Source organism: Mustela erminea, chromosome 14, assembly GCF_009829155.1.
Source record: "Mustela erminea isolate mMusErm1 chromosome 14, mMusErm1.Pri, whole genome shotgun sequence".
Taxonomy (NCBI): domain Eukaryota; kingdom Metazoa; phylum Chordata; class Mammalia; order Carnivora; family Mustelidae; genus Mustela; species Mustela erminea.
In genome coordinates, this window is record NC_045627.1 from 30674848 (window position 1) to 30702049 (window position 27202).

The following is a 27202-nucleotide window of genomic DNA, read 5'->3' on the forward strand; positions in this document are numbered from 1 at the left end:
GGGATCATGATCTGAGCTGAAGGCGGATAGACGCTTAACCAACTGAGCCATCCAGATGCCCCTAATCTTTATTTTTTAAATAATTTTTTAAAGATTCTAATCATTTACTTGAGAGAGTATGAGCAAGAGAGCACAAACAGGGGGAGTAGCAGAGGGAGAAGCAGGCTCCCTGCTGAGCAGGGAGCCCGACATGGGGCTTGATTCCAGGACCCCAAGATCATGGCCTGAGCAAAAGGCAGACCCTCAACCAACTGAGCCACCCAGGTGCCCCATTTTTTTTAGTTAATTAAACTGAGGCAGAAGGAGATTAAAATACCTGTCAGGGGCTAATAACTACATAGTCAGTGACAGAAATGAGGTGTCCAAGGTTCTCTTTCTCATTTATAAAAGGGCTACACTTTGTGGTACAGTTGGGCTGGAACTAGGAATTCAGTAATTTGAGCAGGTAACAACCTTAGCACTGCTTTAGTCAAAGATGGCAAACAGGTATCTTGCCTGCTCCCTGCTCTAGTGGCCACGGTGGCAGCCGTTGCTGAAGGACTTGGGTACTTTCTTTGGTACTTTCCCACTCTGGCTCACAGACCCCCTCAGCATAATGCTCCTGACAGCTCAATTGGGTCAGAGTTGACATTCATCAGCTCTCATCTGTTTCACCTCCTTACCGTACAAGAAAGCAAAGGCCTGGAGAGGCCTGGGTCTCACCGCTAAAAGGTGTCAAGTACGCCCGTCTTCTAACATAGGTCTTCTTCCGGGTCAAACTTTTTGTCATTTTTGCACTTAGGTTAATATGCAGAACCTGCTTAAAGCAGTGGATTGCTAAGTACTGGATTAATGTTGGCTTTTATTATTACCGTAAGGGGAAGAATCTTAAAATATACCAGCTCTCAGATGGAGCTGTGGAAATACCAGCTTAGTTTCCTAAAGTGGAGACAGAGCCCAGGGTCATACAGCCTTGGGTCCCTGGTCACTACTCTTGTACGCGAGGACCCTGTCCAGTGTAGATCAGTGATCATCAAAAACACTTTGAATGGCACCAGCAGCCTCACTTTGCCCCGGCTTGTCAGTCCCATCAAGCACTCCGCCGCCCTGCCGAATGCCTGCTGTGGGATGGCACCCAGATCTGGACTTCCCTCATAGTCTCGCCTCTCCCCGCTGCTCCCAACACTTCTAAATGCTTGGACAACTTTGATTAACATTTCCAGCACTCACAGCAGAGTGTTTATTCATACTCATTTCCAGGTTTTTAAGTGGAATAGAAGATGCACATTTTAGTGAAGGTATTTGACTTGACCCCTCTCTTTTTGATGCATGGTTTGGTTGAGTAAATTGCCAAGTTAAACTTGTCAATTCCATCTTCTAATAGAGCCCCAGTTTGGCTACTGTCTCTTTCTTTGCTCCTTGGACCCCGTCATTTCTGACATGCCATACTGCAGTAACCTCCCTGTTTCCAGCTTTCATCTACTTCTGATTCATTCCCCAAAGTGTAAAAAGAATCTTTGATGGGGCGCCTGGGTGGCTCAGTGGATTAAAGCCTCTGCCTTCGGCTCCAGTCAGATCCCAGGGTCCTGGGATCGAGCCCCACATTGGACTCTCTGCTCAGCAGGGAGCCTGCTTCCTCCTCTCTCTGACTGCCTCTCTGCCTACTTGTAATCTCTGTCTGTCAAATAAATAAATAAAATCTTTAAAAAAAAAAAAAAAAGAATCTTTGAAAGACCCCAGATGTCATCATGTTATCCTTCTGCTTGAAATGCTTCAGTGGCCCCCCATATTTGCTCTCTGATGAGGTCCAAACTCAGTAGCTCCCCTGCCTTGTTCTCCCATTCCATCATGTGCTAGTTGTACAGAATCATGAGCCTTCAGAGGTTAGCCACCACCTCCTACAAGAAGTCCTCTCTCTCCGAATGCCCCCGCCCCCAGGCTGAGTTGATTATCTCACTGTGGGCTCGCATAGTACCTCATCCTTATCTTGGATTTACAGCATCTGTTGCAATAATGCCCATTCAAGTCTGGTTCCCCTATTGGACTGTAAATTTCTTTGGGTAAAAAATGACAGTTGTGTCTTTTCGATCATTGTTTCCCAATAATTTAGCGCACTGCCCTAGAATTTTTTTTTTAATATTTGTGGAACAGCGAATCAATCCATCAATTTCTCTGAAACCATAATTAGGGAGCTAAGGAGATTTGTTACCTGAAATTAGGAAACAAAGAAAGGATAAGCTGTATGTATAATCTTCTTTTGAATGAAGGTCCAATTCCTAATCATATTAATAAAGTGAGGGGCAAAATAACAAGGGTCATGTTTGTTGATCTATTATAAAGTCTTATGCTTCATCTGTGACCTTAGAGAACTTTCTGGTCACAGTTGCTTCCTTTCTCTTTCCTTGATTCCTCATTCTGTATTTTACCTTAGTTTTACTGGGATCAGGAATATTGTGGAAGCAATAGCAATAGAGAAGAATCTAGAAATGGCAACCTAAAAACAATTTTCTGTCTTATTTTCCCCAATTATAAAAATAATACTAAAAAAAATTTTACATCACCTAAAAGCCCACTCTCAGGAGCTCTAATGGTTTCATTGTTGTTTTTCCTGTTTCTGTATGTATATTTTTTCCCCAGGTAATACTGTATTATGAGCTTCCTGCCTGGACCACTGACTCAGTCCCTCCCAGGGCCACGCTAGCCTTAACAGCAAAGAGCTGCCCCCCACCCCACACCCCACCATGGCCCCCAGCAGGTGCTCTCCCTTCTACCTAGAACACAATTCCCTGAACTGAGTCAGGAGAACAAAAGATCTTGGCCTAAATTATGACTGATTCTACTCCCAAATCCTTCCTAACTTTTAGCCCAGAAGTCTGGCGGCATAAAATTATACTTGTATAATGTACAATTAAAGGTGTGTATCTTATTATGAGACTAAGAAGCTTATTCACAACTCTTCATGGTTTGTTTCATGAGTCTGAAGTTATTCGTGGCCTGGGAGAGCCGATTAATAAACGTTTACTATGTCTTCTCTTCACTTGCAAGGAGTCCATCCCTTGGCCCCTCCTGAACCTAGGAAAACTCCTTTTTTCCTTCACCTGAGGATTTAGATATTCATGTGCCTTATCCTTAGTGAAGGAGAGTTTGAAAGTTAATGGGGCCTTGTAACCTAACCTCCCCCTTGTCTTTCTGACTGATGTGTATCTTGCTAGCACTCTGCTTGCTATAGATTTGGGCCCCTGTATTGCTCCATCCAGGCGGTGGCTCTCAAAAATGCAGGCCCTGAGTGGCATCAGCGTCACCTGGGGGCTTGTGGGAGACAGAGATCCTCAGCCCCACCCTCCTCCCAGCAGTCTTTGTATTAGCAAGTGCTCCAGATGACTCCGCATGTGTGCTAATCAGTCTCTACTAATAAACTCTACTGAGCTTGAGAACCGAGGCTTCAGATCTCTGAATCCCAGCACAGGAATGCTGTCAGACTTCCTGACAATAACCAGCCTGACTACCTGGATGTTTGCGGATTGGCCAATGTTCAGTCTTCTGAGCGTTGCAGAGCAGCCTGTTAGCATGCCTGCATGGCTTCACGCTGACCTTCCCGAGGCTGGCTGTTTGCTTTGACTAACATCTGTCATCACAGCCCATGGTGATTCCAATTACTGTAGCCTGTCCAGCTGGGTTGTATCTCAGCAGCGGCAACAGTGTTGGTTTAACATCTCCATCACCTGCCCCCAGTGAACATCTCGCCCCAGGTTCCAGCCCCTTGGGGTGTTATTTGACTCCTTACATTTACCCTCCCATTCACAATCTCCACGAAAGTCTTGTCACTTGGTGGGCAGGAGGCCTTAATTTCTCATGAAAGTCAAAGGCACAAATGACAAACTCGGTAAAACACAAGATTGCTTAGATTGTCTAGAGCTCATAAAGAGATCCGTCTCAGCATATACCTGCTTATACCCTCTGAGTTTCGAACAAGGTGTTAACCTACTCAAAACTAAATTATTTTGAGTTGTTCTGAAAAGCGCATAGTAAAAATGGGAATGGTCAGGGGAAGCTTGTATCAGCTTCATCTAGAATAGTGCGCAGGGCAGAGACTGAGGGTACGGGGCAGGGAGCACTTTCCAGATGAGAAAGGGAGGGGAGTGAGGGGGCGAGTACAAACCAGGCAAAGACGTGCACTCGGACGGGTGGACGGGCGGAGCGCTGTCCTCTCAAAACATGCTGGTTTTGACGCCTCGTTTAGGTTATGGAATTCCACTGAAGGACGGAGATGAGAAAACCGATGAAGAAGCGGAGCGGCCGTATTCAGATGATGAGATGTTAACGCACAAAGGGCTGCGGAGATCGCAAAGCATGAAATCTGTGAAAACCGTGAAGGGCCGCAAAGAGGTTAGTCAGGTACAGGGCTGTCTTCCTAACGGTTCCTTTTAAAGGCTTTCCCTGTTGCGTTATCACTCAGGATACATACAGGATACACTCAGGATCCATAAAGGAAGGACAGAGGGGGAGATCGGCAGTTACACTGAAAATTCTCTCGTCAGCTCGGATACATTAGGATCTCCGGAAATTTACAAAATGCTCAATCCCTGCTTCCCCTGTGAGTAGAAAATGGTATTCTCACAGAGCGAGTCCTGCGGTGGTCATGCCAGCCCTACACACAGGTGAAGAGAGCAGCTAACAAAAATAGCTACCTACTTCTGCTTTGAACCAGTCGCGCATGGGGATGAGCTAGAGGTTTTATCCATAATAATACATTGTCTTTGTGTCCAGAAAGTGGAGGAGGAATCCAGTCTGTGGCCTCTGATCATTGTGAACCATTGGCAGACCAGGCAAAGCAGAACTAACAACAGTTAATGTTTGTATTGGTTATCATTGGTGATAGCCTACAGCGTCTACGCAACGTAGTGTCCCCTCCTTTTTTGAGGACATCAGCAGCGAGGTCTTCTGAGTATAGAGGCACACTTCTAGGATAACAGATTCTTCCTATTAGAAAAGTTAAACAATTATTACTATGATCCTGATCTGTTCAGTTCTCCCAAAGTTCGAAAGTCATCATCTGATTTGTAATCACGACACATTTCTCTCTTCAGGTGCGATATGGATCCCTAAAATACAGAGTGAAGAAGAGACCACAGGTGTATTTTTAGTCATCTGCACTTAAAGAATCCCAAGACAAGTTACACTAATACATTGACTTTTTTGCTAACGTTATTCATTCAGGATTTACACATTAAAATAATACTTTAAATTGTGGTGGTGATAGGGTTTATTTTCATCAATTTAAGTAGCTTTTATTTCTTTCACCATTACTTCCATGTCCTGACTACTAAAGGTAGTTATGCAAAGCTTATTTATGTGTATGTATATATATCTCAGAAGTAATAGAAAATTGTGTTATCTGTTTTCAAAGTCCTCAACAACACTGAGTGCCTGGGATGTTAAGATGAAACACAAGCCCACAGAATACTTGAAAAGAGTCCTTTTATGGTTTAAGATACATCAGCCTTTGTGCTATTGTATTTGTGTTTACCTCCGTTTATATTCTGTCTATCACATGAGGATAGCAATTAAATAGGCCTCTGATCCAGCAGTGATAGGACAAGGGCATAATGTAAGATACAATGTGTTTTGTCTATTCTTTAAATTTTTACTTTTTAATACTTTCTGGTTTTTCCACCATTGACTGAAAGTTTTCGAAACAAATATTTGAAAGCCAGGTTTCCACATAGCACTTTTATTCCTAACTAGTTTTGCACACTTGAAAATTGTTTACTTATTTGCAACTGTATGTTTAAGTTTTATTGACACTGTCTTTATTTTTATTTGTCACATCCCGACATGTCACATCTATGCCTTGAATTTTGTCATCTCTTTCCCTGTGGGTTTCATTTAAGTTCATTAGATTCTAATAATATGAAAATACAGCTCATTGTTAACTTGAACTATTTTTAACTATCTAATCCTCTGTAGGTAAGAAACTGTTTTAAACATCAGCCAGTTTTCCATACATCATAGTTGAACTCAGCATGTTCTTGTTAACACTGGTTACATTTTCAGCATTTAAAAATAGTTTTTGTGAAACAGGGTCCTGAAGGTATCCAGCAGTTGGTCCACTCACATGCCTAGCACTGATATGTGCTGCTGATTCATAAATCTGTATTGACTAGCATCACTTAAATCTCCCATCTCCTGGCTGAGTTCATTTCCTGAAGATAGGTGCCAATGCAAAATACAGATGTTAATCTTACGTATTAGAAGCTACTAGAATAGATATTAGAAAAATGTTTTTTAATCCATGAGATTTTGAATTACGGAACACAGAGGCTTTTTTAGGTGGACTTGATAAAGTATGCATTATGAAGTCTCTATTTCTGGTGGTGGTTTTAGTGATCAGTAGTCAGATTCGTACAGTTAATTCAGGTAATTGATTTGACTGTTCTGTTTGTCAAAAAGAAAAAACCAATGAGTGAGATTTGTGAGATCTTTTACTTTTCTACCTTTTTAAGAAGTGAAACCAGCTGGCAATGTATATTCAGGGCCTCCTCAGAGTGTTGGCAGAGAACAGAATGTTTATTTAGGAGTACGTTAGTTTAATTAATACACTGCTCTTGATACAAGTCTTAAAACATTTTCTGGACTATCTCACATTCTTGATATATAACATCAAGAAAAAATTCGCTCAACTTCTTTTCTCCAAAAGTTTAATTCTATGAATATCTTCATCTGCTTTACCTTGACTAATTTGTAGCCTTTGGGTTTCTAGAAAAATTCTCTAATTTGTGTTCAAAATTGCTAGGAATTCGGATTATAAACTCTTGGAAGAGAGTTTTACATATATTGCCTAGTACCAGACTTAATACAAATGCTACACCATGTTTGTCTTTCCTGCCCAAAGGCAGTGTCATGTCAAGTAGCCTGACACGGTCATGTAAGTGACTCTACATGAAAACATTACCTGTGTGGGCTGCTCTGCTCCATTTTATCTTTTCTAAGTCAGATCTGAGTATTAAACCAATTCCTTAATTAAAGTAAATTCATAAGTACTGTTCTAAATTAGAGACATTATTTATCCCTCTACACTTCTACAAACAAGACACTACAGGTCGCAAAGGGGTAATGCATGTCCTTTTTCAGCACATCTCCTTGCACAGTGCCTCCTCTGATCTGTTCCTATTATAGCCTTAGACGCAGTGGATGTCACTTTGCTATTCCATCATTTCCTTTCTCCTTTTTTTACATTTCTGAAATTTTGCTGCTTTTCTCTTGTGTGTGTTTTAGCATGCCCTTTCCTTGGAACTTATTATGAGAAGCTTATAAACCTTTGTCTCTTTTAGAGTGGAACAGGTCATTTTTGGTTCTCTGCTTGAGTCCACTGCTTTTAAAAGAGGTAAATTTCTCTCTCGACCATAGTGCCTTGTTTCCCCACCACCACCGTTTGGTGAAGGGGCATCAGATGCTGCACAAGCCTATATAAGGCGCTATTATGGTAGCTGTTAAAATTTATGCAGAAATTGTACCCGGTGTTTTATCTTATTATATATTCATTCAACTTGTGCATTAATATTAACTATATCCCGAGTTTGTTTGGAAGTGGCAGTTGATCTGTTCTTTCGTTTACCGTGTTTTTTTCTGGGATAAAAAACAAGCCAGAAGTACATGTCATTGGTAAGTAATTAATTATGTAAACCCATTTAGGTCCCACACAAGATTCCCTCCACACAATTCACTATATGTATGTGGATTTGGCTAGAAAGTGTAACTGCCAGCATTACTGATTATAAATACTTGACTACACAGATCAATGGAACAAAATTATTAAAGTGTTTTCAGGGAATTGAATCCATATGTCACCACCAAAGATTCCTACAGTGTTATAAAATATGTAAATATTCCAAATTTCTGTAAAACACTGGTTAGATAAATATGTCTTCTTTCATTTCCTTTTTTGAAATAACATAGTTTGAGCTTCTGTAATACTTGAACTTTTGTGTTGTTAAAAATAATCCAAAGCTATCTTCTATTAAATATCAGTAATTTGTTTGTTTAATTGGAGTGAACTGAATTTTCATTTTGATTTTCTTTTGTCACTAAAATTAAGAAGTTAATATGTCACTAAAATTAAAGAGTTAATATGTATTGACAAGCAATTCCCTACGTGTTCCTATAGGCTGATTCATTTCCAAAGCAATTAAGCAATTTTGAGATCATTGTTTCTATGATATGCAGTGTATATTTCTTAATAAATATCATTTAAGAGTAAAACTTTCTGAAAGAAAAATACAACTTTTTCTTCTAAATGGTTAAGATTTAATCTTCTAGTAGTATCCTACAGATTTGTTGTATATTAACGTTTTAAAAATTGAACATGAATTAACATTTTCTCCTAATACCTCTTAAATCTGTGTACTTTCATAGTTAAAGCAGTTTTGTAATTTTTTAAACTCTTTGTAAAGGCTCTCTTCAGGCCTAGTATGGGGATAATTTTACAAATGTGTTTTTTGAAAACTTTAATATAAAATAAACTCATTTTATTAGTGACAACTTGTATGGTTTTGTGTGTGTCAGAGTACCTATGTTGGGTTCCATAAATTTTTGTTATTTATCAGGGACTATGTATCTAATATTATGTACATATTACATGTTACATAATAGATAACCTGCACATGCTTAAGATTCTAAATCACAGAGCAAATCATTTAAAAAATCATATACATTCTGGAATGGTTATAGAATTACAAAAGAAACACTGAATTGTTAAATTTGGTTGTTGGAATGGGAAGATACAAAAAAAAAAAAAATTAATACAGAAACCCTAGCCATCAATTTGTATTGGTTAGCTGTTTCAGACATAAAATATAACACAAAATTCAGATTTATGTATCCTGGAAATGTTCTGGGGTTCCATCTGTTTTAAAGTCAGACGTCTGTCTGCCTCATATTTAAGCTTTAGAGAGAAATCCTATGTTTAAAAAGGTTCTTTTTTGTGTTACTTCATTATGCTATATAATGTGTTAAAGTATTTCCAAATGGAGTTATGTTTTCATCTTTATTAGGAGGTATATCCTTGTGATGATCCAAAGAAGTTAGAAACTTAAAAATTCAAAAAGAGGGCGCCTGGGTGGCTCAGTGGGTTAAGCCACTGCCTTCGGCTCAGGTCACGATCTCAGGTCCTGGGATCGAGTCACACATCGGGCTCTCTGCTCAGCAGGGGGCTTGCTTCCTCCTCTCTCTCTGCCTGCCTCTCTGCCTACTTGGGATCTCTGTCTGTCAAATAAATAATAAAATATTTAAGAAAAAAAATTTCAAAAAGACACAATGGATATATGAACAGCAGCATTTTCCCCAGTATTTTATTCTCCCTTTAAGTGGTTCACTGTTCTGAAGAAAGAGATTCATGGAACAAAAATCATGTCTCAGAGACCAATCCATTGTTCGTGGAAGACATTCCCCCCCTTTTACCTCTCCCATCAATATTCTAGCCTTGAAACACTCGTTGGGGTCTGGGTTTGGTAGTATTCTTTAAATTGCTTTTTATAAAGGTTTGAACTGAAATTTTAAAGCACAAGATTGATCATTGGCTATATGTGCAGGATACTAAGACTGCTCGGCAGAAGCAGGAAAATCGCCAAGTTTAGCCTTAGCTTTTCTGGCAATCCCAGATTAAAGGCAAAAGAGGAGGAAAAAAGGAAAACATGGTATTTTGGCATTGTGTGCAAATCAGAGTAGCACCCATTTTTTTCATGTAGAAATACTCCTCGAGTACCTGCTGTGTGGAGCAGCACTACCGTGTTTTTGCACAACGCCTGGATCCAAGTTGGGTAGCATAACAATTTAAGAGAAATAATTCTCGCTTTTTAAAAACCAAATGTTTGAATTATTTGAGGATGATTTATGCTGGGTTTTCTTGTAGGTTATCAAATAATTTATTTGGTTTCTCTCAGAGCAGGTTTTTGTTTTCTTATTTGTTTGGTTTTTCATCCTTGGTTCCCTTCTTTTCCTTACTTCTTACATCCAATACAGTCCTAAGCCCTTTTGACTCTGTCTGAAATATACAGGCAGACTGCCGGGAAATCGCCAGTTTAGTTCCAGACCACCACAGTGAAACAAGTATCGCAATAAAGCAAGGCAAATGAATGTTAGACATAAATTTACCTTCTACTGTAGTCCATTAAATGTGCACCAGCATTATGCCTAAAAAAAAATGCACAGACTTTTATTTAAAAATATTGCTTAAAAATGCTAGTCATTCATCACTGATCACAGGTCTCCAAAACAAATATCATTGGAAGGGTTCGAAATATTGTGAGAATCACCAAAATGTAGCACAAAAACACAGAGTTGAGCAAATGCTGTTGTGAAAATGGTGCCCGTACCTGTGCTCAATGCAGGCTTACCACAACCTTTAATTTGTCAAAGAAAAAAGTAGAATCTGCAAAACCCAATAAAAGTGAAGCACAATAAAGTGAGGTTTGCCCAAATCCTGAATCTGACTATTCAACTCACCTTCCCTTCAGCTCTCACCTGGAATACTCAGCATAACCTTTATTTAGGGCAGAATTTCTTGAAACCTTATTTTTTGTAACCTTACAAATTTTCCAAGTGACTCAACCTTGATCCCATGGAACTGTCACGGCATCTTATCTTTTCAACTGGTATCTTTGGGAAATAGAAAAAAATTGTGAAGAAAGCAGGGAGGGGAAGAAAAGGGGCAGGTGGTCTTGCACATCAGCCTTAGGAGAAAAATATTTCTCTTCCCAGCATTCTTTAATGCTAAATTTTGGGGCGGGGGTGGGGGGGGTGAGTGAGAATAATCGATGGAGCAGGTTAGTGTAACTGGCTGAATTGTAATGTGTTTTGACATGATGCTGTTTCAAAGTGCTGAGAAAGAATTGGGGATAATCAGAAACGGGTAGAGATGTTCCCCCCTCAGAATGGTACACCTAATTTCAGTTACTCTAAATTTGAGTGTTACCAACAGATCATGGTAGTAGCAAGAATCAAGAGTATTATCTGGGGCGCCTGGGTGGCTCAGTTGGTTAAGTGACTGCCTTCAGCTCAGGTCATGATCCCAGAGTCCTGGGATCGAGTCCCACATCAGGCTCCCTGCTCCATGGAGAGTCTGCTTCTCCCTCTGACTTTCTCCCTTCTCATGCTCTCTCTCACTGTCTCTCTTTCAAATAAATAAATAAAATCCTTAAAAAAAAAAAAAAAAAAAAGTATTACCTGTATTAGAGTTCTCCAGAGAAATGGAACCAATGGATTCCATGCGTGCATGTGTGTAGAGAAAGATAAGGAGGGGAGGACTTCGTCAAGTCTCAAATCTGTAGGCCAGGACTGCTTACTGGAGACCCATGGAAGAGCTGAGGTTTCTGTTCCAAAGTATACTGTAGGTGAATTCCCTCTTAAGACCTTCAGCTAAGTGGATGAGGGCTACCCACATTATAAAGGGTAATAGGCTTTATTAAAAATCTACTTGAGTAACTAAATGTTAATCTCATCTTTAAAATACCTTCACAGTAACATCTAGACTAACCATTGACCAAATGTCTGAATGCTGTGGCCTACTTGGTTGACATAAAATTAACCACCAGAGTATTCCTAACCTAACTAAATTCCAAAAGAAAATATTTACCCTGAAGTATAAAATTAAATGTCAAAATTGCAAGTCTTGGGTTTGATGAGTTTATCTTATAAAGAAAGGGAATGTTGCAGCATGGGGTTTGTTTGGAAGAGGAAAACTACTCTGTATGGCTTCTAACGCCTCTTACATTCAGTCATGATAGCTAACGTGTATATCAGTTTGTTTTCATACTTTGGATAGAGGTATCACCTTGTTTTGCAGATGCAGAAACCAGGACTCTGTATTTTTTTTTTTCTTAAGATTTTATTTATTCATTTTAGGGAGAAGGAGAAAGAGGACACATGTCAGCAGTGGGGTGGGAGCAGGAGAGAATCTAAAGCAGGCTCCACACTGAGCAGAGAGCCCGAGGCAGGGCTCAATCTCAAGACCCTGAGATCATGACCTGAGCTGAAATCAAGAGTTGGACGCTCAACTGACTGAGCCACACAAACGCCCCCCAGGACTCAATATTGATCAGCTTAGGACCCAACCACAATATTTGTGACTTAAGACTCTTGTTAATTCCATTACACTCAGTTGCCTTGGCAATCACAGACCATTTAAACAGCTCACTCAGAAATGATTCTTAGCATGTATTATACAAAAATTTTGGATTATTTCTCAGAAGATTAAATGGACTGAAGTTTTTGAGTGATTTGATTTTAAGAGATTTCACTCAGAATAGCTTCAGTCAGGAGAGGAAAAGGCTGCTCTTCAAATGGAGAGGAAAAATAAAGACATAATTTACTATCAATTATTGGCTAAGACAAACAGGAAGAGATTTGAAGAGGATGTAGCTTCAACGATGGGAGTATCCTCTCAGGAAGTGCTTTCCTTCCTTCCTTCCTGTCCTTCCCCACCAGCACTTGCTCTGTGGCTTCCTCCCTTCACACCACACCTTATAAACCCTTTTATGGGCTCTGCTCACAAGAATTCTCATGCATTGTTCCATACTGGGTTTTAACCAATAAAACACACACACAAAAAGGCCAAATGCCTTTTTACACAGGAGATGAACTTTATTCAATCTTTTAAGTTGAAAGCAAGTACAGTTCGTATATATGGCAGGGGACAGTTTCCATATGTTCTAGGAAAGTGGGACTGTATTATTTATAGTTCACAACATGTTGTATAAAAGGAAAGCTTGCCAGGGGGCTTCCAGGGAGGTAAATGAGACAAAGGAGGGAAGACTTGGGGGTACTCTCTGTTGCTATATTCCAAGAAGATGCCTATAAAAAGGCAAAAAAAAAAAAAATTTTTTTAATATTTAACATTATCCGATGTATAGTCGAGGTTGTGATCTTTCTCTTACCATAACTTACATTCTCAAATTAGAAAAGCCACCAGAGCATGAAGGGGGGAAAGGGGGGACCCTTCATATTGTAACCTTAATAGGGAAAACGGGGCTCAGAAAAGCAAGGATAAGTATCATTAAAAGGATATATATCTTCCAAAGCGCAAAGTACAGTTACATGAGATCTGGTTGCTATTTGACCCCACAGTCTCAAAGCCCATTAGACTGCAGCAAGCAATAATTGCTTCCTCATTTAGATTAGACAATGAGCTCTCTCCAAAAGCAGCTCTCCTCTAAATAGATTGTGGAGAGTAATTGAAACAAGTTATACTGGGAAGTAGAGTGACCGATTCCTCAAAGTGTGAGAGCAGAGCTATGGTAACCTCTCAAGCCTGGCCTTCATCCTGTTCCTATTTAGGGAATCCGCGCCGCAGCCAGCGCCCAACGCGGTCTGCAGTTGGCCAGCTTTATTGTTTAGACTTGAAGGGAAGGTCATATGCCCTCTTTGACAGGGAGGTTTATGGGCTCTCTCTAATTAGCAGCACCCTCCACCAGACAGACTGTTGGCCCCCTTCCAAGAACGGGATTTGGTAGCGGCCACTGATGAAGGAGAAAACAAGGTTATTTACCCTGTGACTGTAATTCTTGGCACAAATCCTCACTTTACACTCAGACACATTTTCCTTTTGTTCCAACTTGCCTTTGGAATTCTGAAGTAGGGCGTTTAAGGAGGGAAATGCGGCTATATATTTAGTAGTGTAAACAACCCAGATGTCAGCCTGGGATACTTTTTACTATCCGAGGGTCTCCCCAATCAACAAGATAAACTGAGAGAGAAAGGAAAAAAGGGCAACACATTCAGAACGTTACTGGCAAGTGTAAATACTTGAGCACATGCCCACACGCAACTTCAGAAAAGGAAGTTTAATTCGCAACATTAAAATAACGACAATTGCGCGTTAGGACACTTAGAAATACCAGCGGTAAAACGTGATTGCGTTCAGCTATCGCTGGAGTGTTAAAAGAGCACCGGGAATATACTTGGCTTGTCCTGCTCTGTCGGTTCCATAAGACGGTGGGTTAAGCTGATAGAAATGCTTTTGGGTTGATTTAAACCAGATGCTCTGCCTATTTTTGTCCAGTTAGCAGATGCAGCATACAGCACAAGGCAATGCTGCCCCCCTCGGCTGGCCGCCAACCGCGGGAGCAGGAGCCTCGGCTCCCCCAGCTACCCCGGCCGTAAAAACCTTTCAAGTCCCCATTATTATTCCAGGCACATTCCAAGGGGTTTGAGTCACAGGGTTCACTTGGCTCTTCTCCCGTCCTGAACTGCTTGTACCAGGTGGAAGACGACCTCCAACTTCAAAAATGGAATCCATAACCGGTAGAAGAGCCCTTTAGAGCAAGCCCCAGATGCAATCCCACCGCAACTTCTCCCCCACACCTGCGGGCTGCTGGCTGCGCACCTGGAGTCCCACGGCCACAGCTAGGCCCGCTGGGTCAAAACACAGGGTTGTTCTTTGGGGAATCCTCTAAAGCGGCCCTGTTTTTCCCTCTGGTTTGAGAAGCTCCGAGGGCAGCAGGGATGGGTTGGAAACTTTTTCCGTTTGGCGGTGCGTCGGAGAACGCTTGGAGGCCAAGGCGGGAAGCCCGGAGGGCTGAGAGGTTCCGGCGGCTTTTAAGTCAGGTCGGAGGGAAAACTCCCAGCCCCTCCCACGCGTCGGTCCAGACTCGCCGGCCGCCCGGCCCGGGGCGGAGGAGCGCGCACATCTGGCCGCCCAGGAGCCACATCTGGAATGCTAACCCCCGCACCCAGATGTTCAAGGGGCCGGGGAGTCTAAGACCTCGAAGGGCCGGGCTTCCTCGGCTGCGGCTCTTCCCTGCGGCCCAAACAGCAGGGGTCCGGACTCGGGAGACGCCCCCAGGGCGCGGGAAGGGCCGGCTGGCCCGGCGGTTGGGATTTTTGAGGGGGGGGGGATGTGCGCTGTGGCCGTGGTCGGGGGCCGTTGGGCGTGCCAGAGCCACAATAGGGGATAAGAGCAGGGGTGCTGAGATAGTGGATGTAGGCTGAAGACGTGCGGGGGACGGGGTTTGGGGTACTGGGCGCTTGGGGTGCTGGAGTCGAGACAAGGCCCCGCGGGGCTCCCGAGTCCTCCCCACTGCGTGGGATATTACAGCCCAAAACTTCAGGCGGTGGTGATGGGGGAGAGGCAGAAAGGCACCTTTCCGGGGGATGGGGGGAGGGCACGCTGATCCCGCGGGCACTGAGGCCCGGGTTCCCCCTCCTTCTCGCCCTCTGCTCCAGCTGGAAGACTCGGGCGTTTCCTCCGGAGCAGCAGCTCGCCCCCGCTTGCCCTGCACCTTCCCGGGACCGCGAAGGGCGTCATCCCAGACGAGGCGGAGCCGGCGAGCCGTGCGCCCCGGACCCCTCTCCCTTCTTCCTGTCCGGAACCGAGAGAGAAGGAGCTACACACGCGTCTAGACTGTCTCAGAAACCTGAGCTTGCAGGAGAAGGCTGCGTGGCGCGGGCTGGAGCGCCCCGTGAACGTTTGTGTGCGCGCTGGAGTTTTGACGTCTAGCTGAGCAGCAGTGTTCAAGGAGTAAGGGCTGTTTTGAAGGGACTCGGATCTGAACAGACTGTTTCTGTTCGATTTGTTTAACCAAGGTGAAGGCAGACCGTGTTCTTAAACGTTTTCCTTCATCCAACTTGTCCTTAGATTTTCATCCTAAGGGTGTCACAACGGGAGAAAATACCCTAAAATAAAATCACAGCCGACAAGAAAATGTTAAAAGATGTTGGTCCTGTTTCATCTGACAGCCCAGACATCGCGTTATTCTCCACCAAAATAACTCTATTCACAGCCTTCAATGTATGGCGAATCTCCCCCCCTTTAGGGGTAAAGCGCATGGATGGGTTCTGGTCCCACCTTAGTCACCAGCTGAAACTGGACAAGCTTTAGAGTCACCTCCCCAAAGACTGCCAAGCTTCGTTGAGAACAATCAGAAGAATACAGTCTTTTAGGTGCTCAGAGTACAGTATCCAGCTTTTCCGCTGCTTACCTCTGTGGCCTGTGGCAGGTTACCTCTTAGAGCCTGCTGCCTCAGTCTCCCCGTTCTAAAATGTAACTATACCTATACCACACGGATGGTGTAAGGATCGAGGATTAGTGCAATCAAATGCTTAACACAAAGCCCAGTGCATAAAGAGAATTCAGTATTGTTATTATCAGTATCCATGAGAGCGGCCTCTGTGTATGACTAAAATAAAAGTCGTGGCAATGGCAGTTGGAAAAGGTAGCCTCCTTCAAAGAGTATGAGCCTTTATACCTGCTGAACTGGTAAAACCTGCAACCCTCTGGTCACAGCTCCAAGAGGAAATTAGATGAAATGATGATAATGATACATAAGTTTCCTTTATAATGTGACTTTTTTATAACATGAGTTTGATTTTGGGGTTTCACATTAAACCCTTTCCCAGAGAAGATCACTCTTCTTTGAGAAAATTTCACCAGGATAAAGAAAGGGTGTGCAAAACCCATCTTTTTTTCCCTCCTTTTCCTTTTCCTCACAGCCCCTCTCCCTTTGCTAATCTAGAATCTGATTAGGGCAGCCTCCGTAGCAAATGAAAATATGGATCTTTCGAAATATTTTAGATGCACATAATGCATAAGTCTGAAAAAGTCAAGGCTGTTGTGAACACAGGGCAGCTGTGGGAATTTATTTAAGTCTTAATTCTTCAGGCTCAGTTTCCTCCACTGTAAAGTAAAGAGGTTGGATTTCCTTTTCCTTCCTGCACTAACATTCTTTAGTTTCTAAAGGTTGCTGTGTCCAGGTGGTATTTCCTGTGTATGCCAGGGCCCGCAGGGAAAAGAAAGGGATTTTGAGAGGCTTTAAGCTTGAGAATGATCATTACTGGGTGATGAGGGAGGGCGATGAAGGAACTTAGATCAGTACTGAACTGTAAACCAAGGAAAAGTAACTATAACTTGCAGGTAATTGCAAACATTTTTATGCACACAATGGATATATTTATATCATATGCACTGGTATATCTATTTTATTTAAAGATTTTATTTGGGAGCACTTGAGTGGCCCAGTCAGTTGGGTGTCTGCCTTGGGCTCAGGTCATGATCCCAGGGTCCTAGGACCGAGCCCCACATCTGGTTCCCTGCTCAGCAGGGAGTCTGCTTGCCACCCACCTCCCTTCAGCTCATGCTCTCTTTCAAATAAATAAATAAAATTAAAAAAAAAAAAAGAAATATTTTATTTTTAAGTCATCTCTACACCCAGCATGGGGCTTGAACTCACAACCTCGAGATCAAGAGTCACATGCATGTTCTTCCAACTGAGCCAGTCAGGCACCCCTAGTATTATTACAGATATAAGAGGTACATATATAGGTATTTATTGTATATCCACAGCAAATATATGTATTTATAGTATATCCACAGCATAGATTCTATGTATACAGATCATCCTTTAGTAAGTTTTTCCACCAGCAGCAAACAAGGTAAAATTTTCTTCCTTTGACCATGACTGCTCTGACTTACCAGCAGAATGGGCTGGACCAGAGGGCGTTCATGGTTCTGACTGGATGAGAAAAGTGTGCCCTTTTGTGGGCCTCCTGTCATGTTAACAAGAAAGTCTCCCAAGAAAGAAGGAGAACAATAACCCTTATGTCCACAGCTCTAATCTCATTTTACCTCAGAATGTCTCATACAATTTCCTGTCATCGCCTTCCCTGAGATATTTTCCACATAATAATGCAGCTCCCCCACTTCCCATCACCCTAGATTCTTCTCCCTCCCACTCTACATCCAATCTATCATCAACCATTCCTGTCAGATGCTCTAACTTATACCTATGGTTATGACTGTGGATGTAGATACATGGGAAAACCCCTCCCTTACAATTTCCTATTCTACCAACTAGACCAAGCATCACTGTTCTTGGCAAGGCTAATGCCGTAGCCTCCTAATTGTGATCCCTGTGACCACTCCTTTACCCTAAATTTCATTCTCTATATGGCAGCCACAGCAGTCCTTTTAAAATAAAAATGAAACGTGCTCAGTCTCTCGTTCAAAGTCCGCTAGCAGTCTCCTATCACTTTTGGAATAAAATCCACACTTCCAATGACAGCCTCTAGGATTCGACTCTTGTCTAATTCTCTCACCTCATCCTCTGTCACTTTCTTCCTTGCTCATTCCTCTCTAGTCATACCAGCCTTCTCACTGTTCCTCAAAAAATGTCAAGCAGACTCCTCCTCAGGGGTCTTTGCATTTGCTGTTTCCCCTCTTTTCAACCCCAGATTTTCACATTCCCCTTCATCCATTCAGGTCTCTGGGCAAGTGTCACCTCAGAGAGGACCCCTGAATCATCCTTTTTAGTATAGATGCAACCTAGCCATAGTCACTCCCTCACCAACTTCCCTGGTTCTTTTCCTTTCATATATATATATATTTTTTTAATCAAATCTCTTAAATGTCTATGTGTTTACTTGATTACTCTTTGTCTCACCTCTAGAAAGTATGCTCTGTGAGGGCAGGGACTTGGTTGATCTTGTTCAACAAAGCATCTCCAGTCTCAAACAGTGCCTGTCTTATTAAAGGTCCCTGAAAACTAATTGTTGAATGGATGAATATAATAAGTCTCCACCTGGAATGACCCTGATCTCATGAGCTTGTTCCTGTCTCCTGGCTCCAAGATGGATCTTGACTCTAGGAATGGAGTTCAATCCTACATGCCTATAAATATGTGAATTAAACTTCACTGGATCCGGGTGGGAAAAAGAAAACAATGTAAATAGTGTGGGTAATTAGCTTACCTTTTTTTTTTTTTTTTAAGATTTTATTTATTTATTTATTTGACAGAGATCACAAGTAGGCAGGGAGGCAGGCAGAGAGGAAGAGAGGAGGAAGCAGGCTCCCTGCTAAGCAGAGAGCCCAATTTGGGTCTTTATCCCAGAACTCTGGGATCATGACCCGAGCCAAAGGCAGAGGCTTTAACCCACTGAACCACCCAGGTGCCCCTTAGCTTACCATTTTATTCAGCAAGTGTAGGTACCGAAGTAAACATGAGATGGGAGAGAGAATCGGCTCTCTTCTCACCTCCTCCAAGCTCCTCTGTGATCTTCCTAGTCAGATCAATGTGCCGTGCTAGGTGTTTGGACAGGCTAACTGTCTGCACACCGCGGGCCCTGCAAAGCAGATGGGAAGTGAGTTTGAATCCTCAATGCACACATGCTGGTTTGTGACCTTGGGCAGCTTACCTTTTCAGTGCCTCAGCTTCCTTATCTCGGAAAGGGGCCTATAATGCTGCCTCTGTATTAAGATTGTTATAATGATTACATAAATCGTATTTGCAAAGTTCTTAGAGCAGTGCTTGGAACATAGTAAGTTATGTATGAGTATTTTTTCTTTTTCTTTTTTTAAAAGATTTTATTTATTTATTTGAGAGAGAGAGCACAAGCGGCAGGGAGGAGCGGAAGGAGAGGGAGAAGCAGACCCCCTGATGAGCAAGGAGCCCGACATGGTCCTCCATCCCAGGATCCTGGCATCACGACTTGAGCCAAAGGCAGACACTTAACGGACTGAGTCACCCAGGCGCCCCTGTATGAGTATTTCTTAAGAGAACATATTTAAAATGTTGGACTGCACTTGATTTTCCTCTTCTCAGTGACTTTAATGTAAGATACTGCTCTACTGTGATTGGCACTGGAGTTTTCATTATGTTTTTAGACTACTGATTTTAGTTTTAACATCAAGCACAATACTCTAACATTTAGCTTGGCCATAAATTCCATTTGGGCCAAAATTTCCCCAACTTCCCAAAAAAGAAATTGTACCTTCAGGGGATCATCCCCTGTATTTTAGTTGAACAAAAGATTTTCCTCACTCCTCAGTTCTTTAAGTTCTCCTTGGCCAGCTTTTCTATATATAATATTGTTATTTTGTAGTTGAGTGTTAGTCCTGAGGAACAGTGTCAGTGTTTTTCCTAAACCCGAGTGCCAAATCATCCCTGAACCAGGGGAATAATCTCTGGACATCTCTTTCGCTCTGTTTTTCTGTGGTTTTCATGAAAATGAAAACCGCTCCTAGCAGAGTTTCGGGCCATAGCATGATATTAACTGTGCCTGTTTGCTCTGCGAATCGGGGACAATGGAGATGGATTAAACTCTGCTGTATTCTCTGGAACAGACCAGGCTCTCATCAGATTCGACAAGAATAAAGTTTCCTGGAACTGTGAACAGTCTGTCAGTACTCCCCTGGGCTTAACATTTCACCGCTCTGCCCAGGGCCAAAATCACTCTTTCATAAGATCTGTATCAGGGCCTCTTAAAAAAGGATCAGAAACACCCTCTCCTAATGTCTAGTAAAATCTCCTTGAGATTATTCTACACACAATACATTAATAAACATACCTGCTCTTGTCTTTACCTTAGTTATGGTAGCATCCTCCTCCTCCTCCTCCTCCTCCTTCTTCTTCCTCTTCTTCTTCAGATTTTATTTATTTCTTTGAGAGAGAGAGAGAGCACGCACACAACCTGGGGGAAGGGCAGAAAGAGAGAAGCAGACGCCCTACTGAGCAGGGACCCTGGGACCTGGTATCATGACCCAAGCCAAAGGCAGATGCTTAATGACAGAACCACCCAGGCGCCCCAACATGCTTCTCTCAATAAATATTGACCAAGGGTTTAATATGTGTTAGGAATTGTCCTAGTGCTGGCTACTTGGTTATCCAAGCTGAAAACTTAGGAGTCATCTCAAATACACTTTTGTCCCTTGCTCCCAACATATGAGGTCAGCCACCAAACTGGTATCAATACTACCTTCAGATATCGCGTGTATTTTTGTCCTCCGCTCCACTCACTTCCCAGGCATGGTGCTGGTGAAGGCGGGCTAAGCCCAGCTACTGGAGGGAGCAGAGTTTGGGGTGCTCTGTTTAGGAGCATCGGCCCAGAATGGTGAGAGGGAGAGGAAAGGGAGATGAGGCAAGGGAAGACGTGCCCCAGTGAGGCACCCTGTGTTACCACAATGGTTACTGTTGTGCAATGACACAACGATCGTTCAGCAGACATGAGACTTCTCTGGAAGGGTCACAGGAAAAACTACATCTCCGACTGGTCAACTAGAGAGGAGGAGGGCATCTGCTGACCTCTCTCCTAGCTCCATTTGTCATTGCTGAAGTTTACCCTGAATGCCCCCGAACTTCCTCCAGGTCGAATCATCTGGGCACTTGGTGGCTCCCAGGAAGGCAGATCCTATGCCCAACCTGTGCTATTTCATGAGATCTCAAAAGTAGAGCAGCAGCTGAGCACAGGTGAAGCTCTGACCTAGAGAGGGAGAGGAAGGAGGGAGTCAGGGCATCTGAGAAAGGACACAGGTTTGTGGATGTTGTGCCTCTCAATTACGTCCTTCTGATCCATTCTTCACACTGTACCCAGAGTGATCTTTGCCAGATGCCAATCTTTCACTAACTTTCCTTAAACTTCCAGACTTAAGATTCCAGACTTACACTATAGCATGTCGGGCTCCATGGTCTCCCCGTGGTTGTTTCCAGTCTCCTTATTAAAGATAATTTTTTAGACGATTTTATTTATTTATTAGACAGAGAGATAGAGAAAGAGCACAAGTAGGCAGGATGACAGGCAGAGGGAGAGGGCTCCATCCCAGGACCCTGGGATCATGAATTGAGCCAAAGACGGACCCTTAACTGACTGAGCCACCCAGGTGCCCCAAAGATAATATTACCGGTAGAATCAGATAGTCATTCTTCTGAAGCTCTTTGTTAGCAGTTATTGGTTCATTTTCTGAATCAAATATTAATACACTCACTATACAAAATTTGAAAAATGCAAAAATATTAAAAAGGAAATAAAAATCAATTGCCGTGAGGCAAAAACTCCTATTAACATTTGGAGTAGCTTCTGACCATAGTTAGTCTATGGTACGTATATGCATTCTTCTAATTCTCTGATGCACATACTAAAAATCATTCTTCAAGAATTACTGCATAGAAGTTTATATTCAACCAAAAGTATGTCAAGACCACCTGAATGGTTCAATTTGATAGCATGCTCTTTACTACAATTTTTCATTTATTTCCTTAATTGTTATTCAAGTGTGCATTGAAAACATTTGCTTGGGGGCCTGGGTGGCTCAGTGGGTTAAAGCCTCTGCCTTCAGCTCAGGTCGTGATTCCAGGGTACTGGGATGGAGCCCTGCATCAGGCTCTCTGCTCAGCGGGGAGCCTGCTTCTTCCTCATCTCTCTCTCTCTCTCTGCCTGCCTCTCTGCCTACTTGTGTTCTCTCTCTGTCAAATAAATAAATAAAATCTTTAAAAAAAAAAGAAATCATGTGCTTACGTTTCAGAAATACAGCACATTTAAAAAGCCCTCTGCAGACATAACCCCTTCTCACTGTATGTCCCTCCTTTGTTTTAAATAAAATAGCTTAATAATGAATTTAATAGATAACTTAATCTAAAAATCATAAATTCAACTATTAACTTTTGTTCTATTACAGTGGGAGAGATAATTTAAGGCAATTATAATTAGCTGCTTTCCACATCATGGCCTAAAACCAAATACAAATTTGCCCTACATTAAAGGCTTGGCAAGAAATTATTATATGATTCTATAAATACCAGTATAATATTTTTACTTTTTATTATCAATACACGGACATCTTAGAACACAAATTACTGTTTTCCCCTAATCTGGCAAGTATGAACTTTGCACAATAGTTGATAAAATTGGTGTGTGTTTAAAAAAAAAAAAAATCACATGGTCAAGATTTTGAAAACAATCACAGAGAAAGTTGATCTTTAAAAATCATTAAGCCTTAATGTGGGGGGTGAGGGGTAGGAAAAGAATAAATGAAACAAGATGGGATCAGGAGGGAGACAAACCATAAGGGACTCTTAATCTCACAAAACAAACTGAGGGTTGCCAGCGGTAGGGGGGTAGGGAGAGGGTGGTGGGGTTATGGACATTGGGGAAGGTATGTACTATGAAGTGTGTAAACCTGACGATTCACAGACCTGTACCCCTGGGGCTAATAATACATTATACGTTAATAAAAAGCATAAAAATTTTTAAAAACCCTTAAGCCTTATTAAAACTACATCAGCATATCTAAACAAAACAATAAAGACACTAAACTGTGATCATGTATATTATTTAAGTTTTAAAAGTCTAACATTCAAAAAACAATGAAATCAGATTAAATCCATATTAGTATTATGAAAACCTTTCCATTAAGGTTTTTTTTTTTATAAAGATTTTATTTATTTGTTTGACAGAGATCACAAGTAGGCAGAGAGGCAGGCAGAGAGAGAAAGAGAGAGGAGGAAGCAGGCACCCTGCTGAGCAGAGAGCCCCATGCGGGGCTCCATCCCAGGACCCTGAGATCATGACCTGAGCGGAAGGCAGAGGTTTAAGCCACCGAGCCACCGAGGCACCCCATCCATTAAGGTTTTTGTTAGATGAACAGAATCAACACCATCCTGACTTTCCCCAAAATTATTTTGAACCACCACTTCCTTTAGATAAAAATTTTAGGGTACATATCATTACACACAAATGATCTTAGAAAGGCATAGTTCTAATTCTGGATGCTGGAGAACTATGCTGGAAGTCCTTATTCCTTGGGAAAATGTTAACACGTTTATAAATGAAAGACATCTCGTGTCTGTTGATTTATTAGAGAATCACTTATGGTTCATTAGATAAGCACTCAAATTATTTTACTTAATACAATTAGGAAAAAAATCTGTACATTGGCCATGTTTCATTTTACGCATTACGTTATTCTCTTAGGCTTTCAATTAGAGGATATGTCATAGAAAGCAAAGCGTCACATTCTCAGCTAATGTTCCAATTATATCTAAATGATTCAACTGCACATAAGTAATTATTTCTGAAAGCTAAGTTTTCAAAAAACACTCTGATTCATATAAGCCACCAGGTTAATTTATACCAAAGAAACTAAGTGTTTTCAAATACAAAAGCAGATTACAGATTTTTGCCCCATGCTCTTATAGAAACCAAGATTCTGATGTACATAATGAATTTAAGTCAGCCTTCATGAAGGCTATCTGAAATTCTATCAACTTTCAGCCCAAAGGAAGGTAAAACCATAGTTACGCATAAACAATTCAAAACTAGAGCTTTACAATGAAAATGGCAACAAGTCATAACTTCTTTATCAGTAATGATGGGTTCTAAACTTCCCACAGGGTACAACATATAGTGAAATTTTGATAGTTTCTGGAAAATGAAAGCTATCAGAGCTACAAATAAAGAATACATTAGATACTAGAACACAGCGAGGCCAAAGCATTAATGCTGTTAAAAACTGGAAAGGATGTGGGGCACCTGGGTGGCTCAATCAGTTAAGTGCCTGACTTCAGCTCAGTAATGATATTGGTATTTCTGCTTCTGCCAGGCTCCCTGCTCAGCGGGCAGTCTGCTTCTCCCTCTGCCTCTCCACCCCTCCGCAACACTTGCTCTTTCTATCTCTCTCTCTCTCAAATAAATAAAATCTTTTTTTTTTTTTTTAAAGATTTTATTTATTTATTTGACAGAGAGAAATCACAAGTAGGCAGAGAGGCAGGCAGAGAGAGAGAGAGAGGAGGAAGCAGGCTCCCTGCTGAGCAGAGAGCCCGATGCGGGACTCGATCCCAGGACCCTGAGATCATGACCTGAGCCGAAGGCAGCGGCTTAACCACTGAGCCACCCAGGCGCCCAAATAAAATCTTTTTAAAAAACTAAAAAAAAAAAGAAAAAGAAATAGGATGAGAAGTAATATCTTTAAAACATAGAACATAAGCGGACCACAAACCAACACATATGTCACTTTACTCTTACTTAAAATTTATGTTTTTAATAATTGCTTTTTAAAGGAAAACATTTATTTCTGTAATGCAACAGGCAGATGATTTTTTTTTCCCCGACCTCCCTGACTATTGTGCAATTTTCAAACCACCTTCCAGACTGGCCTTATCTCATCCAGATTTCTCCCTGCAGTCAGTTCTGTCATATTTTCAGCAGGCCTTTGTGATTTGGTAGTCTTGCCGAGTTCACTTCTCTTCTTCTCAATCCTGGGCTTCTGCCAGCCTGCCAAAATTCTCAATGTCCTGTGCTCTCCCTGCCCAGGGCAGGGGAAGGACATGCATAAGTTTCTGCATTGCCTGTTTTCCACCAGCTACATGCAGAGCATGGGAAACAAGGCTCTTTCCACCACTGCATGAGCCTCGCAGTGCTGATGGAGTCCCTACTGTGGTGCACCTTCTCAGGAGAGAAAGCCACCAGTTGAAAGTTCTCCCGTCTCACCTGAACCTCTCTGGATGTTTCTATCACTTCCCTACACAGTCCCTACCCTAAGAGGGGTAAATTGTGGATAGCAGCCTCCAACCTCCTTTCCCTAACCCTTCCTTTTATCTCTCCTCTCCTCTCTGGAACTTAACCTTGCCCTAGACTTTCCATTCTTGGCAGAAAGGTGTTGCCCTAGTGTCATATCCTACTCATGTACAAGGTGAAATTTGTCCTTTCTTTTCTCTGGGGCCACAGTGATCAGATGGCGGCAGAGGAACACAACTGATGGGAAGAATAAAAAAACACATCAGTTCAGTACTTTCTAGATAATCCTTCTGCAATGGTAAGTGGTATCCACTTTTGCTGATAACTTTACAGTTTTCAAAGCACTTTCTTATCTGTTATCTCACTATCGTCATGTTACTACACGATGGTTGGGTTCCCAGAAAACAGACTCTAAGATGGAAATTTACACGCAAGAATTTTCTGGGGGCGATTGCTCTCAGAAACAGTCTTTGTGAGGGCGTGGAAGGAAACAGCACTGGGTCCAGAGAGAGGTTGAACTGCTGTGTCCTAACAGGGGGCTTGGCCGACCTCACAAGGAGCTCTGGAGTTGGGATAGTCCTTCATCTTTCCCCCCAACTGAGGCAAGGGGCCCTGTCCTTTATAGTCCTGAACTGACAGTCATTGGATATGAGATGCTTCCTGGGAAGAGGACATGACCTTGGATGAGGCAGCTGCTTTCAGCAGCAAGCAGTTCTCTGGGGAGCCTTAGATGAGCACTGTGAGCTGACAGGCTCCAGGCAGCTGCGGTCCTGAAGGGAAACTGGGAGGGCTCATCGCAGCATCCCCTGTATTTTACCAAAAGTGCACTTGCTTCCTGGCTGTGATCTCTGTTTTATGCCTGGGAACCTGGGACCCAGGGCGAGTAACTAGATCAAGTTTCCAGAGCAAATAAGTGACTTACATGTTTCATTTCATTTGGCCTGCAAAATAATTCTATTAGATATATCTTGTTAGCTCCCTTTTACGGACAAGGCTACTGAGATTTGGAAAGTTCAATGATTCCTCCCAGTGTTCAAGGCCAACAAACTGTCGAACAAAGATCCAGGCCACCTAACTCCATGGCTGTGTTTTTGTGTCTCACACATTGACTTGATCTGGCCAAATAGAGTGTAATAAAGGAAATTTAAGACTGGAAGGCAGTTCTAAACAGTCCAACTCACCAGTTTCTCAGCAATAAAGTAACTTGAGAAATTTTCAAGATGAGGCTGGTGAATCATCTTTCTGTGCCTCAGTTTTCTTATCTGTTTAAGGGAATGAGATGCCCACCTACAGGGTGTTTTTAAATTCAAATGCAATTATGGATGCAAATTAACTTGAAACTGATGAAAATGGTACAGGATTGTCAGTATTTAGCTGTTTAGACACTACGTTGGAGGTGGGAAAGGACTCTTACCTCTTAAAAACAGCAAGAGGGTAACATTTTAAGTTTTGGGGGTACTTGCACAAAAAATGAACTTGTGATTTAACAAATTCTACTAGTTCAGATTCTTTTTAAACGTGGGCAAGTTTCCAAAGAACAAAAATAAGGGGGGTGGGAAATCCTTACTTTCTGGTGGGTTTTGATTAGAAGTTACATCCTAGGTGATATTTGCTGCGAATAGTTCTAACTGATACCCAGAATTCAAAAATCACATAACTTCCCATTCTCAGATAAATAAAATAGCACCACTCAGTCTGCTTTGTATAAAGGAAACACCAGAGTTCCTTCCTCTGAACTTTGGAACTCTTTGTGACATGAAAACAAAAGATCCAAAATATTTTTGTGTTTTGTCATGTAGGCTGAGTTCCTAAAACACCACAGTTTAAATTTAGATTATTTGGCTTCTTTATCCACAAATGATCACAACTTCTGCTTTATTGGTTCCTTCATGTGGAGCTTAGAATTTAAAAAAAGTCTGTATTTGCTTGTGTCATTGTTTCTCTTTTGGAA

At 42.0% G+C, this 27202-nt stretch overlaps 1 protein-coding gene across 3 annotated transcripts in view; it reads left to right on the forward strand.

Annotated features, from left to right (window-relative positions):
• REEP3 (receptor accessory protein 3) overlaps positions 1-8514 on the forward strand; it is a 97962-nt gene extending 89448 nt beyond the window's left edge. For 2 of the 3 annotated variants that reach the window (XM_032314098.1, XM_032314100.1), the window contains exons 7-8: positions 4220-4374; positions 5067-8514. In XM_032314098.1, the coding sequence (XP_032169989.1) occupies positions 4220-4374; positions 5067-5123 (212 nt within the window). In that variant the 3' untranslated portion in view covers positions 5124-8514. The remainder of the gene's footprint in view (positions 1-4219; positions 4375-5066) is intronic. The other variant, XM_032314099.1, reaches the window with a different exon arrangement.
• Positions 8515-27202: the final 18688 nt, after the last annotated feature.